We start from the raw sequence: 16,824 nt of genomic DNA, 5'->3' as shown, positions 1-16,824 counted from the left end.
TGCGTACAAAGTACATGTGTTTTTACAGAATTTACTCACTAAATTTTGTCGAGGCAACAAAAGATTCTGAACTATAACAGCACAGAGATAAAATAGCAAATGATTCAATAACTTGTACTGAGGAACTGCCTGGAGAAAATTATATTAATGAGGGGTACTACAAGTAATAGAAACATCAAGCCAACTCCCTTTGAGAATATTGCTTTGTACCTTCAGATTTAAGTGTGGAAAGTAGCAAGTGTAAACAGTAGCCAATTGTGGCATTGAGGTCACGCTCTCTATTTTAGATCAAGTCTTGGCCAAATACTTCTTATTGGATTGAAAGGCAAAACCTAAAATGTTACAAATAAGCGATGGCCCAAATGAAGTACAAGGGGAATTAAGGAAGAAAAGTCAAGTCAGGCTTACTTCTTGTCTCTGTGCAACCTCACTTTGAGAACAGTATTACTAATAACCCTACACTTACCGGGAATGAATAAAAGAAGATCCCAAGGAACAAAACGACAAACAGCAGTATTAAGAGCCCAATAAATATCCACTTGAATCGGCGCCAGATGATGTATTTCATCGTCTTGCAAGGACTGGTGAACCACAGGAATGAAGTTTCTGGACGCCTGATTGTAAAGAATTAAATACAGTTAATTTTCTTCTCTAAACTGATATAGTGTACACAATTTACCTTAAAAACTCATTTACAGGATTAATAAACCATTATTCAAGTAAAAACCACAGGCATGTTTAATACCCCTTTTAAAAACCAGAGAGCGTTCCTATCTAACCCATGGCTCAGTGGGTGAATGTATTAAGAGAGAGTCACTCTGGACAGACTGGGTTTTGTCTTCTCGCTAAGCAGTGATGGCACTGTTACATCTGAGGTTAACATCTCTTGTAGCAGTGAGATGGAGCAAAGTGCCAAGATTAACAAGAATGGCCATTGGAATGAAGCCCTATGAAGTTTACCATCATAAACCGTCTTCCAAGGAAATCATTATTTTGGAGAGGGGGGAGAAAAGGAATACTCTTACGTCCCAGAAAGGAATCACAATCACAATGACGTTATGCTGCCCTTGTTAATGAAAGCTTCCTTTGTGAAAAACAGAATTTAGCTCTTTTTGTCAATTCAGACATTCAATAAAATGATGGGTGATTATCTTACCTGCCTGTGATTTGGACCTACAAAGGACTGAGAGAATGGTTGAGAGGATCTTAGGGGTCTCTACCATCCATCAGGGACATTTATCAGGAGCGCTGCATATGCAGGGCCTTTAGTATTATTCAGGATCCCACCCATCCAGCATCCCTTTTGACTTTCTACCATCAGGCAGGAGACTCTGATGCATCTAAACAAGAAAGGTCAGGATGAGAAACAGTTTCTTCCCCAGCCAATTAGGCTTCTGGACTCCCTGCCACATTGTATTCGGAGCGTCACTGGTTAACCTGTTCCGTATCTTACAATATTTAATTTATGTACTTTAGTTTATGTATAATCCATCATCCTTACTTTTGCAAGTTATGTGTTATGTGTACTACAGTGCTTTACACCCTGGTTCAGAGAAACGGTATACATGTATATAGTTAAATAATGTTTCACATATACATGTATATAGTTAAATGACAATAAACTTGACTTGACTTGACTTGATAACCCTCTATTCCCCACAAATCCATGGACCTATGAATCTGAACATCCTCAGCAACTGAACTTCCACAGCTCTCATGGGTGGAAAATTCCAGAAGATTCACTGCCGTCCTCTCATTAGTCAATTCCTTACTTTGAAATTATGTGCCCCATTTCTAGGCATCAACCAAGGACTATATTACAAGGATTTTGTGGGTTTCAATGTGATTATTTCTCATTCATCTGAACATGGACCAAACGAGAGTGAATAATTAAAAACACAAATGCAAAATACAGTTGTTGGAAATGTCAAATAACAACAACAATGCTACAAACATTCAGTTGGTCAACAAGCATCTGTTAAGAGCCATCAGTTTGAGACATTGTGGCAGCACGTAGCGTAGTGGCTACCACAACACTTTACAGTATCAGTGACCCGGGTTCAATTCCCACCACTGCCTGTAAGGGGAATCGAGACTGCTTGGGTTTCCTCTATATGCTCCAGTTTCCTCCAACGGTCCAACAACGTACCGGTTGGTAGGTTAATGGGTCATTTCAAACTGTCCCATGATTAGGCTAGGATTAAATTTGGGGCATGAAGTGCAGGAAGGGGGTCTATTCCATGCTGTATGTCAATAGATAAATAAAGATGTTCTTGGATTCTTTCTGATTTGCTAGATCACAGCATACATCAATCTGCTAAACATAATGAGCTTTGTTCAAATCATCAAACAAAGGCCAAGTCAAGCACCCCCAAAACTTCAGAGCAATATTTAGGCTGATACTTGAGCATCACATCAGATGAACATTATTAAGCAACAATATTAAGCCAAGGCCCAGAGACCTGGGTTATTACCCAGAAAACACTCCTCCTTCAACCAAGCATCACGGACATAAAAACGTCACTAAACACTTGTGCTTGTCGGATCTTGCCCAGCACAAGGAAACCACAATTACAAACAATATTTACTGGGACTCGAAGCAATTCATGGTAGAGACCACAAGAGGCTTAAAATTGGAAATCTTAAAAATATAAACTTCACAAACAAGTTTATAAAACTGGGAAGTTAAAAAAACCAGCAATGACAGATGGCAGAACTTTCAATAAGCAGGAAACAGCTGAGCAGAGTGAGCCTGACCGCACTGCATAACTGGCAGCCACAGAAACTTTTGGATGACATTGATCTACATCTCTGCATAGATCATAAAAAAGTGCAAGTTTTGCTAAATCGCTAAGGTTTAACTTAACCCATCAATTTTTTCCACCCTTTTTTTCCCCAAAAGGATGCCATGTATTCTTGGATTTTGAGAGACCAATAGGCCTCTTGTGTATTCACTATGTAGCTTCACGCCTAGATATCTAGTATCGGTAGACCATTCACCTACAGAGTGACAGTATAACAGAATTGGTTCTAGATTAATACTTTCATATACATTATCCATCTGCTGAAAAAGCCCTTACAATGGAAAACTGGCAGACTTCTTTAGGTATTGAGTTCACACATTCCATGATCTATCAAACCTCACACGCGCTCCACGATCTCTTTTTTTTTAAAAACACTGCTGCCTTGCTTGTTCTCATTCTTATATTAGCTCTTGCTGGACGTAATAAAGGGATGGACCTTGCAGTCAGTACTTGCAAAACCAAGGTCCTTCACCAAACTGCCCTCCAACAATCAGACTCAAGACAACACTTTTGGAGCCACTTTGCAGCATTTTTGAGAAGACTCATCACAATCGTTAATGATTTGGTACAACCGCTCAAGTGCTTAAATGATAAAGACCCGAGACTTGGCACAACAAGCCTCCTAAGCAGCCGAGTTCCCTGCTCTCCCCTATGCTTTTGAGACTTGGATTACCTATGGCAGGTACCCGAAGAAGCTGGAAATATACCACACATACTGACTGAAAAATCCTCCAAGTTTGCAGGAAGGAGAAGTGAACCTTGCCCACATTAGCAGCCTCACCCAAGCCAACATCTTCAGCATCAAAGACTTGACAACACTTAGCTGATTTTGCTGGGGCTGCCCACATCGTTCACATGCCTGACACCTGACTGTAGAAACAGACATGCTACTCCAAGCTCTGAAGTGGAGGTTATCAGATAGGAATAGAAAGATTCAACGACAAGCTCAAAGCTTCCTTGAAGAGCATTCCCACCAGTTCCTGGAAATCTCACACAGAGTGGTGAAGAAAACATTCAGTATGGCGTTGCAGACCATGAGATCACATATCAGGAGCACTTGCATAAGCAGTGGAAGGGAATACAACCTCACAAGCTTGGGCTTTCCTGGCTGGCCTAGCTGGCCTTTTTGCCTCATGTGTCACTGCACCCTTCTGGGGGGAGGAGTGCCACTCAGCCTGATCCCGGGCAGTACATTTCCATGCGTCGGGGCTGATGTCAAAATGAAGCTTTCAGGGTGTCTTTATCGGTTTGCTTTCGCCTCCACAGTTCACCATAAAGCAGTCTCTAAGACAGCCAACGGAATGGCATATGAGCTACGCGGCCTGTCCAGTGAACTGGGACTGCAACAGGATGGTGCAGATACTGAGCAGGTCTGCGTTGGTAAGTGCCTCAGTGTCAGGGATTCTGTCTGGCCACGTAATGTTGAGGAGCTTTCTGAGGCAGACTGTGTGGAAATGGTCCCATTTCTTAGCAGGCTGTTGGTACACTGCCCATGTTTCGCAGGCATAAAGCAGCGTGGTAACTAATACGGCCCTATACTCCTTCAGTTTAATCTGCAGACCTCTGCCTCTTCTGCTCCAGATGTTGCTATAGAGTCTGCTGAATGCTACACTTGCTTTAGCAATCCCTGAAGTTCACTGCATCATCAGTGATGATGCTCTGGGACAGTGTGCTGCCAAGATGCATGAACCTGTTCACTAGGTTGAGTCTATGACCACTAATTGTGATAGCTGGCTCGAAGTATGATTTCCCTGGAAATGGCTGATGTATTACTTCAGTCTTCTTAGTGTTGATGGTAAGCCCAAAATTGGTAAACACATCAGAAAACTTGTCAACACACTGCTGCAGATCATCTTTGGAACCAGCATTGAGGGTAGTGTCATCAGCAAAAGGGAGTCTCTAATGACATCTGTCAAAACCTTGGTTTTAACTTGGAGCTTCCTGAGGTCGAACAGTTTCCCTTGAGTGTAGAATCTGATGATGAAACTTATGTTCTGGTCTCAGGAGGCATCAATCATCAATCACTGTGGCGGAAAACACAAAACTGAATAGTGCTCATGCCAAGACGCAGCCCTGCTTGACGTCATTTGAGACAGGGAAGGGTTTGGATGTCTCACCATTGTCCTGAACTCAAGCTTGCATGCCATCGTGGGCATTTTCTTGGGCATCCATACTTCACCGTGATCTTCCACAGACCCTCTCTGTTAACAGTGTCAGATCTACAGAGCAGAAGAACAGCTCTGCATTTTGCACCTGACTTTTCTCTTGCAGTCACTTTGCAGCAAACACCATGTCGATAGTCCCATGCTCTCTCCAGAACACACACTGCCTCTCTGGTAGGAGTCCCCAGTCAGGGTGTGATGTGAGATGGTCAAGAAGAAGCCTGGCAAAGATCTTGCCTGCAACAGATAGCAGTATATTCCGATAGTTGTTGCAGGACTGCCAGTTTCCCTCTCACCTACACAGGTAGATGATGGATGCATCTTTAGATTCTTGTGGAATCAACCCTTGCTGCCACACGAGTTGGAAGAGCTGATGGAGCTTTTCTGCTACCACTGCGTCACCTTCCTTGTGTCTCAACTGGTTTTGTGTTTGATCCAGGCGCTTTGCTGCTAGAGAGCTGATGTATTCTGGGTCTCAGCTAAAGTTGGTGGAACACCCAGAACTTCACTTACAGGAGCTCAGGGCAGGCAATTGATGACTTCTTCATTTATAGTCAAAGGATTCAGAACACTGTTAAAGTGCTCAGCCCACCTATGAAGAAATTTCTTTGTCCATAAAACAATGTGTTCCATCAACTAAGGAGAGCAGATGATCTTGATGTTGTGGGGCCTTCTTTTAGTGCAGTGTCAAAATTCTTTAAATCATTACTACCTGCATACACCTGAATCTCATCAGCTTTATTGTTCAGCCAAGAATCCAGCATCGGGCGTAGTTTGTGTTGCACGGTCCTTTGTATGTCATTGAAGGCATCCTTCTTTGAGTTGGACTCATGGTCACTGAGGAAAACTTTGTGGAGACAATATTTCTCATCCTGCACTTTTTTGATGTTGACACAGTTTACATCAAGCCAATACTTGTGCTCTCTGGTAGCATCTCCGTAGAACCCCAGAATCTCTGTAGCAGTGCTGTAGATCAGCTCTCAAAGGGTTGACCAAGCATTTTCCACATTCTAATTGTCCAGATGGATGGAGTTTGAGCAAAGTGTCAACAAAAAATGCAGCTTTTCAGTCTAGGGGGTCCTACATTGATCTCATTAACCACTCTTAACCCACACGCTGGGACACGTCATCCTCCGTTCAAAAGAGATAACTCAAGAAGGCAACGGTGGCTCTTGCTGGTATTGAAAGGGTCCAGCTTGGCTGCAAAATCTTATTTCCCCTGAATTCCTTGTATCAACAGGATCCCCAAAAGAGAGGTTGTGCAGTCAGTACCTGAAAATTAATCTACGTTCAGAGATGGGGTGGAAAGTGAACAACAGGAGAGTCCATTTATAAATTATTTCACTAGCACATTCATGATTATTAGAGCTGCAACATCTGTAGAAGTTGAAAGTGCAAGAAATGCCTTCTCTGGTGTAAATTCAATTTAGCTAAATCCCAGAACAAAATATTTGTTGAAATGTTCTTTTCTCGAGCAATTGAAAGAACAAACATGACTCTCAACTGCATCCAACTTAGTGAATTCAATAGAACACTTGAATGTAAATCCTAAGTGCATGAAACAGGAGGAGATAAAAAATCTCTGCTTACAAAGAATGATTAAAGCCCATCCATTCACTTCAGATAGTCAGTATTCAATGTTTAAAGCACAAAACCCCTATGCTTTTAAATGTGATGCCCCATAAAAGCTCCTGTCCTTTCAAAATGTAAGATACAAACATACAAAAACAAATTCAAGGGAAAAAGGTTACTTTGGAGGCTCCAGTTTTGGGTTCATGTTGGGTTCATCTCTTGCTTTGGCAGCAGGTTTTTCCTCAGCCTCTTGTTCAGTGACAATCTCCAGTGTCATTTCAACTTTACCCTGGGAAACAAAAGAAAGACCTTCAGCAAAATGTCTACTGAGAACAGACATTCACAGATAAGTGATACGGTTACCTCCGAATACAAAACTTCTAGGATTACCTCAACCTTTTAAAAAACAGTACTTCATGCAGTTCTTTTCAGACTAACAGTCCGATCTCAAAAGCCAACTAAAGCAAGTATGCGATCCATGAATCAGGGCAGGGTTATTTTTGTGATAATCGCAATTAACTATCCAAACAATTGACCTAAAAAGTTCCTCTGGTATTCAAGCTTTACTTTAACAACCAACAAAATGCCTATCGTGGTTTTCTATTTGAGTTTAGAATTCTATCCACATGTCATCATAGACTATGACTAATGACCCAAGGTATGAAATAGCTTCATGGCTGCTGTAGCTCCTGGCAGTTGAATCTTTAATCAGATAAGCTTTCATATTCTCTGTGACTTCAAATGATTGTCATTTTCTGTCAAGATTATGCACCCAAGACTGAAAAACATTGTACATTGTAAAATAATTTTCTTCCACATAAACTACTATGGCTTAAAAAAAAGGGTGCTGCTTTGTTGCACACCATTATTTCATAAGTCAAAATTATTTCTTTATGCTGATCTAGATTCTTAATACTTTAGAGTAATACACACACAATTATGAATTTTAGTTTTACATCATGATCTAGGAATAAATTATTTATTTGCTTTTGCTTACATTCCCCCACCAAACTAATTCGCAACCCACTGATGTAAAAGAATAGCATAACTTGGAAGAACCGCATAATGTAACAGTTTTAAAATCTACTGGCTGATAATTGCCATCTGTTACAGTATGTTAACTTCCTCTGGAAAGGAGGTTGCCACAAAAATGACAAAGGTATGGTTGATTCTTGGATATGAATTTGTAAAAAAAAACATTGAACCATTAACTTGTAGATAGATCTTTTGTAAAAAGCTTTCCAATTCACCAAGCCGTCTCCGCATCAAGAACTGTTTAAAGAGACTCTTTAATGGCCTGTGAAGGAGTGAATTGTTAAAAATTCCCAGTGCTTAATTTACTCTAGGCAAGGAAGGTGGTTTTTGTGTTAACAGTCTGCTTCTAACATGGCTAGATGGTATGTAGAAAGTGAATTTGCACTGTAGGCAAAATAGAAAAAAATAAGCATATTGTAGAGAGGGAAACTGAATATTTCAGTTAACAATCTTTCAAGATCATTAACTATATCCTTCACCCCATGAATGCTATATATTCTAGCAAGTATCTTCAGGAATCTTCCATTTTTATTTTAGTTTTCCAGCCTTTGTAGCATTTTGCTTTTACACTGAAGAATTTACATTTAAATACCTATACCTTTTGTCCAGATCTGCAGTATTTGATTGGGCAAAGGGGCCTAATGGGTAGGCATTGTGTTAAAGCAACACATTTCATCTTTATGCTAAAAAATTTAAAAGATTTTTCTATTCAGAATTGAATATGTATATTATCCTAACATTTACAACTTGGACTAATCTGCAACAGTATCAGAAAGACAAAGTCAATAACCATATATATGGTCAATATAAATTAATGCTTAGAGCACTGAAAGGACTGATTCTGAAATAACAGAAACTCAAGTTGATTAAGAGCAGTGGTCCTAAACCAACAGTAAGATTGAACATTTCCTTTATAATTTCAATGATCTATCCAAACAATTTCACCAACAAGATTAGTCTGGTATTCCAAAATTAGAATGTTGAATAGTACAACAAGGGAACAGGCCCTTTGGCCCAGAATGTCTGTGATACCAAGTTAAGTCCATCCTATCTACCTACTCCTGGTCTATATCCTTCCATTCCCCGCCTGCTCATGTTGTCTATGTAAATGTCTCTGAAACGCTGGTATCAGATCTGTTTCTACCATCTTCGCCAGCAGCACATTGCAGGCACCTGCCACTCAAAAAAATCTCCTTCACATGTCAAGTTATGCCCACTAGTATTTGACTTTTGGTTGAAAAAGACTATCCTGTTTATACACTCTTAGGTTGCCTCAAAAAGTCCCAACGCTCTAGGGAGAACAATGCAAGCTTGCCCAAGCTCTCCTTACAGCTGATACATCCTTATCAATCTCATCTGCACCAAAGCCCCAATACCCTTCCTGCAATGCAGCTACCAAAACCACATACAATACTCCAAATGTGATCTAGCCAAATTATAAACAGCTGCCGTATGACTTGCCAACTTTTACATTCCATGCCTGACTGATAAAAGGCAAACACACTATATAACCTTAAAAAAACCATTCTCTTGTATTGCCGCTTTCAGGTGCTTATGGACTTGCACATCAAGATCCCTCTGTATGTCATGCTGTTAAGGGTTCTGCCACTTACAGCACATTTTCCTCTTATATTTGACCTCCCAAAGTGCAACACCACACACTTGTCCACAGTAACTCCATCTGTCATTTCTCCATCCATATATCTTGCTGTACCCTTTGACAATCATCCTCACTATCCACAACTTCACCGAACAACAGATGTCCCTGAACTGTTCCCCAGGTGGCAAAAACAGGAAGGCAGATTACTATCTAAATGGAGTCAAGTTAGGAAAAGGGGAAGTACAACGAGATCTAGGTGTTCTTGTACATCAGTCAATGAAAGCAAGCATGCAGGTACAGCAGGCAGTGAAGAAAACTAATGGCATGCTGGCCTTTATAACAAGAGGAATTGAGTATAGGAGTAAAGAGGTCCTTCTGCAGCTGAACAGGGCCCTGGTGAGACCCCACCTGGAGCACTGTGTGCAGTTTTTGTCTCCAAATTTGAGGAAGGACATTCTTGCTATTGAGGGAGTGCAGCATAGGTTCACAAGGTTAATTCCCGGAATGCAGGACTGTCATATGTTGAAAGATTGGAGTGACTTGTATACACTGGAATTCAGAAGGATGAGAGGGGATCTGATTGAAACATATAAGATTATTAAGGGATTGGACACGCTGGAGGCAGGAAGCATGTTCCCGCTGATGGGTGAGTCCAGAACTACAGGCCACAGTTTAAGAATAAGGGGTAGGCCATTTAGAACAGAGATGCGGAAAAACTTTTTCACCCAGAGAGTGGTGGATATGTGGAATGCTCTGCCCCAGAAGGCAATGGAGGCCAAGTCTCTGGATGCATTCAAGAGAGAGTTAGATAGAGCTCTCATAGAGAGCGGGGTCAAGGGATATGGGGAGAGGGCAGGAACAGGGTACTGACTGTGTATGATCAGCCATGATCACAGTGAATGGCAGTGCTGGCTAGAAGGGCCGAATGGCCTACTCCTGCACCTACTGTCTATTGTCTATTGAACACCATGGTCATGGACATCCAGTCAGAGTATTACACCTCTCCATAGCACTATGTTTTCAATGCCCAAGCCAATTTTGAATCTAATCTACTAAAGCACCTTGGATTCCCTATGCCTTAATCTCCTGGATAAGCTTGATGCGATGGACTTTACCAAATGCTTTACTAAAGCCCAAGTAGTCAACATCAACTGCTCTACCCTCAAATCATCATTTTCACCTCAAAAAACTCAACCAAGTTCATAAGACATGACCTACTTCACACAAAACCATACTGACCATCTATGAAAGTCCAGGCTTTCCCAATAATTTCACTACAATTGATGCAAGGTTCACTGGGTTATCCCTGTTGCCTTTCTTAAAAAATGTTAGATATTCTCTAGCCCTCTGAGACTGCAATTGTGACTAAAAGGGATATAAAGATCAGTGTCAAGGCCCCATAAATCTCTTCTCGTCCCTTCCACTATAATCTGAGATACACCCCATCAGGCCCTTTTGCAAGTAATAAAATATCTATTATGTTCTATTATTTTAGCTTAAAACTGACATTAGAGTTATTGAGTATATTATTGACCAAAGCAAATGAAAAAGCTCCAGAATTGCAAGGAAGAACATCACAGTGTTAAAAATAAAATTCCAACAATGCACTGAAGGTCCTTACAGCCAATATACGTTTGCCATCTTTCTCTTGGGCACATGGCCACCAACCATTGAGGGATTTTTGAGAAAAGAGTGAAGTCGCTTTAGCACCACCATTCTTCTCGTTTGGCAGCATATCAAGGTTGCATCTTTTGGCTATTTTGGCTGGATGTATCATTGAATTCAGATCCAACTCAAGGACACCTGCAAATTGGAGGTAAGAACACCAGCACAATAAGATGATGAGAATCAAACAGGAGTACTTGGCACATATTACAATCTGCCACACTATTTATAGGGCCACAGTCAAACACCACAATTATTCCTTTGTTCTAATATTTCAACTTTCATTAGGTCAATTCAATTCAGCAGATTAAACAAACATCGCAAATATATTTTAGTGAATTCCCTGGAAAATGCTTCAAGGCTAGAAAGGATTATTCTGATCATTTCAATGATAAAGCAAACAATTTTAATGGACATATTCCAGTTATCCATTCAATAGCTTGACAGACTTCATTATATATGTCATAATGTCTATTCAAATTCAGTATATATTCTGTAACCTTAAGCCAATTAAAAGGGTGATGGAAGAATGGAAAGCACACTGACTGTGATTAAATTCTTTAAAGTTTTACTAGGATTTTAAGAACACAAGCCCATTTGTAGAGGTATACAAAATTATAAGGGGTAGAGATAGGGTTAATTCAAGCAGGCCTTTTCCCATGTGGTTGGGTGAAAGTAGAACTAAAGGTTATAGGTTCAGGGTAAAAGATGAAATAGTTAAGGAGAATCTGAGGGGAGACTTCCTCACACAGAGGGTGCTGTGAGTGTGGAATGAGTTGCTAGAGGAAGTAGTGGATGCGGGTTTGATTTCAACATTTAAGAGAAGTTTGGATAAGTACATGGATGGGAAGGGTATGGAGGGCAGTGGTCCAGGTGAGGGTTGATAAGAATAGGGGGAATAACAGTTTGGCACAGACTAGATATGCCGAATGGCCTCATTCTGTGCTGCAGTGCTCCAAGAAAGAGAGCCAGCACGGCATTCTCCATTGCCCTTTCTGTACATGAGACAGCTATGATTTGATTCCCATAGGAATGGAGTTACAAAGCTGGGTGGGGAGTGGAGAGGTTCTTCGTCCTTTTGACACCATCCATTACCCATGGGGTGAAGGCAAAGAAGAAAATAAATATTTTCTTCAACTCATTTCCACAAGTGTCATCAACAACATTTTCTTTAAGACCGTAATTTACTTCTCTAACCCAAGGGCAGCCTAATATCCCTATCGCAGCCCACAGCAAATGCCTGTAATAGCAACTATGTGCAGACCTGGTCAGAGTGTGTGTTGGATTAATGGTTTTACTCCAAGCAACACATTCAAGGTAGCTAGCTTGGCTTTATTGTGAAGCTATCTCATCCTAGAATTAGTGATTTCCTGTCTGTACTGTGCTACTAAATCCTAGCTTTGTGTTTGCCTACTATGTTTTGTTTCTGGTGGGGGAGGAAGATCAAAGAGAACACCACAGAGGTGGAACTTGACTTTAAGACTCATAACTTTAATTGGGGGGGGGGGCTTTCAGTACAAGGTTGCTTTGTGTGTCAGCCATACACCCAAAGCGTTCCTCCTCCATTTCATTCCACAGGCAGTGATTTGCTTGATAATAAATGCTTTGAACATGTGAATGTGGCACTTACACTCACAGCCAGGAAACACAAAAATTGGGGGTAGAGAAGAAAATACAGGATTATGAAGGTGAGAGTAACAAAATGAGGTGGGATCAGGAGGCAAATAATCAGACACTGCAACGAAGGATGCAGCATTGTCTTCCTTTCATAGAAATGCAAATAGGAAACGTCTTTTAATTCATCTTTTCTTGTATTAATGTGGGGAAACAGGATTTCTGACCTATGGTGAAAAGCATGCAAGAAACTCAGTTAATTTGTCTCCCCAGAGATTGAAGCAGATCACAGTGCTTCATTAATTACAATTTGAATGTTACTACAAACAACATTTCATTTTTAAGTGGCTACAGGTTTTTTTTATTATTTCTGTTTTTTCACTCTTTAATTTAATCATTTTATATATATATTTTTTTACTGTAATTGTTTACTTTTTTCTATATTGTTATGCATCACATTGTACTGCCGCTGCTAAGTTAACAAATTTGATGAAATATGCCAGTGAATGAAACCTGATTCTGATTGTGGAGACTGGCTGAAAAGGAAATGCCATTGTTAGTAGAAGGGGCTCAGATGCCCGCGTGATAATTAACGGAAATTAACAGCTCAAAGGAAGCACGTTTGGAGGATTTAGGCAACGTATTGGGATTCAGAAAGATGAGGACATCGCTTACTCCCTGCACAATGGTATAGCTCATTGTTATACTAGCTGTATGTTTTGTTACAAATTGCAATGGAATTAAAGAAAGGATGGCATGGTAGCTCAGCAATTAGCAATAATGCTGTTACACACCGGTAATTCTAACTGTAAGGAGTTTGTATGTTCTTCTGTGACGGTATGGGTTTCCTCCAGGAGCTCTAGTTTCCTCCTACCTTTCAAAGATGTGCAGGGTTGTATGTTTGGTCTCATTGGTATAATCGGACAGTTGGGAAAAGCGAAATTAATAAAAAAACAAGATTTGTCCAACACTGGAACTTTGAAGAAATAGCAAATTTTTAAAAAATCACAAGGTTTCTCATTAACTACTGAGGAGAATCATAATGACAGAAATTTTGACCATTTTTAAAAAAACTAACAGAATTCATTTATATTTTGACTAATGCAATATCATCCAGTTTTATCACATAAAGTGAGCACTGTGGAGTTGTGAGCCATCTCATAATGACAATTATATCTTATTCATAGATTTTACTCAATTAGCATTTTGTTTTGAGAGGTCTGAAAAAGGAAACTTGGGAAATCTACAAGTGAGAATATATTTAGGAAATTGGTAAGAAATGCACAAGTACTTTTGAAAAACAGACTAAAAAAGGATAAAGTTTTAAAAAACTTTAATAACTGAACACATCTTAAAATGAGTTAAACTTAGCTCAGTATGTTACAGTAGGACCAGATTTACAGTATTTGGCGATTCTGCAGTTCAATGCCAAGATGACATTAGGAAACAATTATACAAGATGACCTGTTCTCTGATATTGAGGTTCTAGATGAAGATTAAACAACCAAAAAGGAACTTGTTACATGCATGAATAATTAGTTCTGGTACACTCCAAAGAGAAAAAAAGAGCTTAGCATTTCTCAATATTTTACTGGAAGTTTATTGAAAAAATGGGACATTAGCAGATTTTAAGATAACAATTTGCCTCATTAATAGTGCAGGTATTTGAAACGTGATAAACTCAAAGGTAGAAATGAGGGATCATTTTTGTATGCTGACTGTTACATTGCCTGGAGAATCTAAAGTGTCAAAACAGTGCAATGACCATATCGTTAACATTCATTACAACTATGCATGAAGTTTCTCAGTGTGTTTAAAAGCACAGTCTTTCTTGATTTGTTAACAAAAATAACATTGAATTTAATCATGGAATGTTTTCTGCAAACTTGCCTCTAAAAGAAAATGAGCAAAAATACACATTGCAGCTTTTTTTTGTGCAATTTATAGCTTTTCCTTCACATTTTATCACCAGGACTTAGTTGTTTAAATTTAAATTTTGGGGGGGGGGGTGGATTTGTTGGTGCAAAGTAAACAGAAGGCACAAAGTTTTATACTAGTTATATTATTTCTCCCTTTACAAAACATTAATTCCCATGCTACTTAAATGCTGAACATAAGAGATTCTGCTGATGCTGGAAATCTTATGCAGCACACAGAAAATACTGGAGAAACACAGCATGTCAGGCAGCATCCATGGAGGGGAATAAACAGTCCACATTTTGGACTGGAAAAGAAAGAAGCCAGAATAAGAAGGAAATTGGTGAGATAGGAGAACAAGATGGCAACTGATAGGTGAAACAAGGTGAGGGGGAAGGAGGGTGGGTGGGAAGGGGGTTTGATGTAAGAAGCTGGGAGGTAATAGGTGGAAGACCTAAAGGCTTAAGAAGGAAGCCATCGATAAGAGAAGACAGTGAACCATGAACGAAAGGAAAAGGTGGGGAATCCCAACAGGGCACCAGAGGGAGGTGATGAGCAAGTGAGCAGAAGAGAAGGGGCAAGAGGGGTATCAGAATGCAGAATGAAGAAAGAGTGGGGAGAAGAGAAGTTATCAGAAGTTAGAGAAATTGCTGATCATGGCATAGGGTTGAAGGCTACCCAGACTGAATATGAAGTGTTGCTCCTCTGACCGGAGTTTGGCCTCATTGTGGCAGTAGAGAAGGCTATGGACCAACGTGTCAGAATGGGAATGGGAAGTCAGTGGCTGCTGGGAGATCCCACATTTTGTGGCAGATCGAGCAAAGGTACTGACGAAGCGATCCCCCAATCTACAGCGGGGAGTGTTTTGGTTCCTGATGGTGGCAAGGGGGCAGGTGCAGCACTTAACCCACTTGCAGTGATAAGTGTCCGAAGTGAGAACAGTGTGGGAGGAATGAGTAGACACAGGAGTCACATAGACAGTGATCCTACAGAAAACTGAGAGTGGGAGAAGGGGGCATTGTGTGAAAGATTTGCTTAGTGGCATTGGTGTAGTAAAAATTGATTTTAATCATTTTTAATGGAGGTGTTTTAGTTAAATTAACAAGATGCTAATTAATGGCAATCACTGGAAGCTGCCCAAACAAAAAAAAAAGCATCCAAAGATACAAAGGGAATTTCTTTGGGAATCTGTAAGGGATTTATTCTAAGTGGGTAAACTGAAAGTCATCTTAAATGTAGACTTGAAACTTGGTAACTGAAGCAGCAATTATATTTGTTGCTGCCAGTAATTTTTGAATGCTTTAGAAAGCATTTGTCAAGACTTTATATACCTTCAAAATATAGTTCTAGAAGATTGCAGTGAATTTTCCAAAGTAAAAGGATTAGGAAATATTCAGATCACTAGTCAAGATGATTTTGAGTTACAAAACAGGTAAGAAAATTAGCTCAGTCTAGGATAGGTAGTAGATCATAAGTGGTTTCCTTTTGAGTTCTTCAATGATGTTGATGGTAAATGTATCAAGCAGTTTGCAACAGATAAGAACATTTGTAAGAGAACTACAGTACAATGAATTATCATAGGATGTGATTTTGTATCTACCACAAATGGGTGATAGGTAGGCTCCTAATCACATTCATGACCAATTGAATCACCTTTTGATGGGGAATAAGTTTGATTGCAGCCAAGATCAGAAGGATGGTGACAATGCCAAATTTCAGACTGTTCTTCCATTCCGTATAATCGTGGCTGATCCCTGTATCGCGAAATTAAATTCTCTCACACCTCTCTTTACACTGTAATGCCTCACGTCTAAAAATCTATCACCTTCTTCAATATACTCAGTAGTTTGATCTCTTTAACTTTCACTCCACTGGTTAAGCACCCTCTGAACAGTATTTCAACCTAGCCCCACGTCTCAGACTGTCACCCCTGGGTCTAGACTACTTTCCTCCACCCCAGCCTCCTAGCCAGAAGAAACATCCTCCCTGTACACAACCTATTAAGCCCCATCAGAATCTTGTATGCTTCAATCTCCTTCCACTATAATACAGCCTTACTTATCCAGTATTACTCCAAATACTAAATACAGTCATAGGTTTCGAGCAACTTGCACTGCACACGACAGATTTTGCTATATATTCTTTGCCCAGTTAGAACTCAAATTCAAACTCATTAATTGTCTAATAATTACTGAAGTCAACACTCCACAAGAGGATTAAATGGAACTGGTGCCTCTTTGGGAATTTAATCAGCTGTAATATAACGAATCTGACCTTGGTATAGCATCAACCCTTTAAAAAGCCAGTTTGTCACATAATGGTATCCAGTGGGATGCCTGCACCAGAGAGAACTAAGGGCTCTTCCACTTTGCTTCATAGTCTTTAGTAACAGGTTTCCCAGTCATAATATTCATGGATAACCTGAGATTTGGAGTTCAAGAGTCGCTCTATTTTA

At 40.0% G+C, this 16,824-nt stretch overlaps 1 protein-coding gene across 3 annotated transcripts in view; it reads right to left on the bottom strand.

The window, feature by feature from the left end:
- LOC140715373 (myoferlin-like) overlaps positions 1–16,824 on the bottom strand; it is a 276,005-nt gene that overhangs the window by 6,496 nt on the left and 252,685 nt on the right. For all 3 annotated transcript variants that reach the window (XM_073027462.1, XM_073027463.1, XM_073027464.1), the window contains 3 exons: positions 10,795–10,976; positions 6,718–6,827; positions 467–614 (listed from right to left, as the gene is read on the bottom strand). In XM_073027462.1, coding sequence (XP_072883563.1) covers positions 467–614; positions 6,718–6,827; positions 10,795–10,976 — 440 coding nt within the window. The remainder of the gene's footprint in view (positions 1–466; positions 615–6,717; positions 6,828–10,794; positions 10,977–16,824) is intronic.

This window comes from Hemitrygon akajei, chromosome 23 (assembly GCF_048418815.1).
Source record: "Hemitrygon akajei chromosome 23, sHemAka1.3, whole genome shotgun sequence".
NCBI lineage: Eukaryota > Metazoa > Chordata > Chondrichthyes > Myliobatiformes > Dasyatidae > Hemitrygon > Hemitrygon akajei.
Note: the sequence above shows the minus strand (reverse complement) of the source record. Positions and strands in the feature narration are given on the sequence as shown.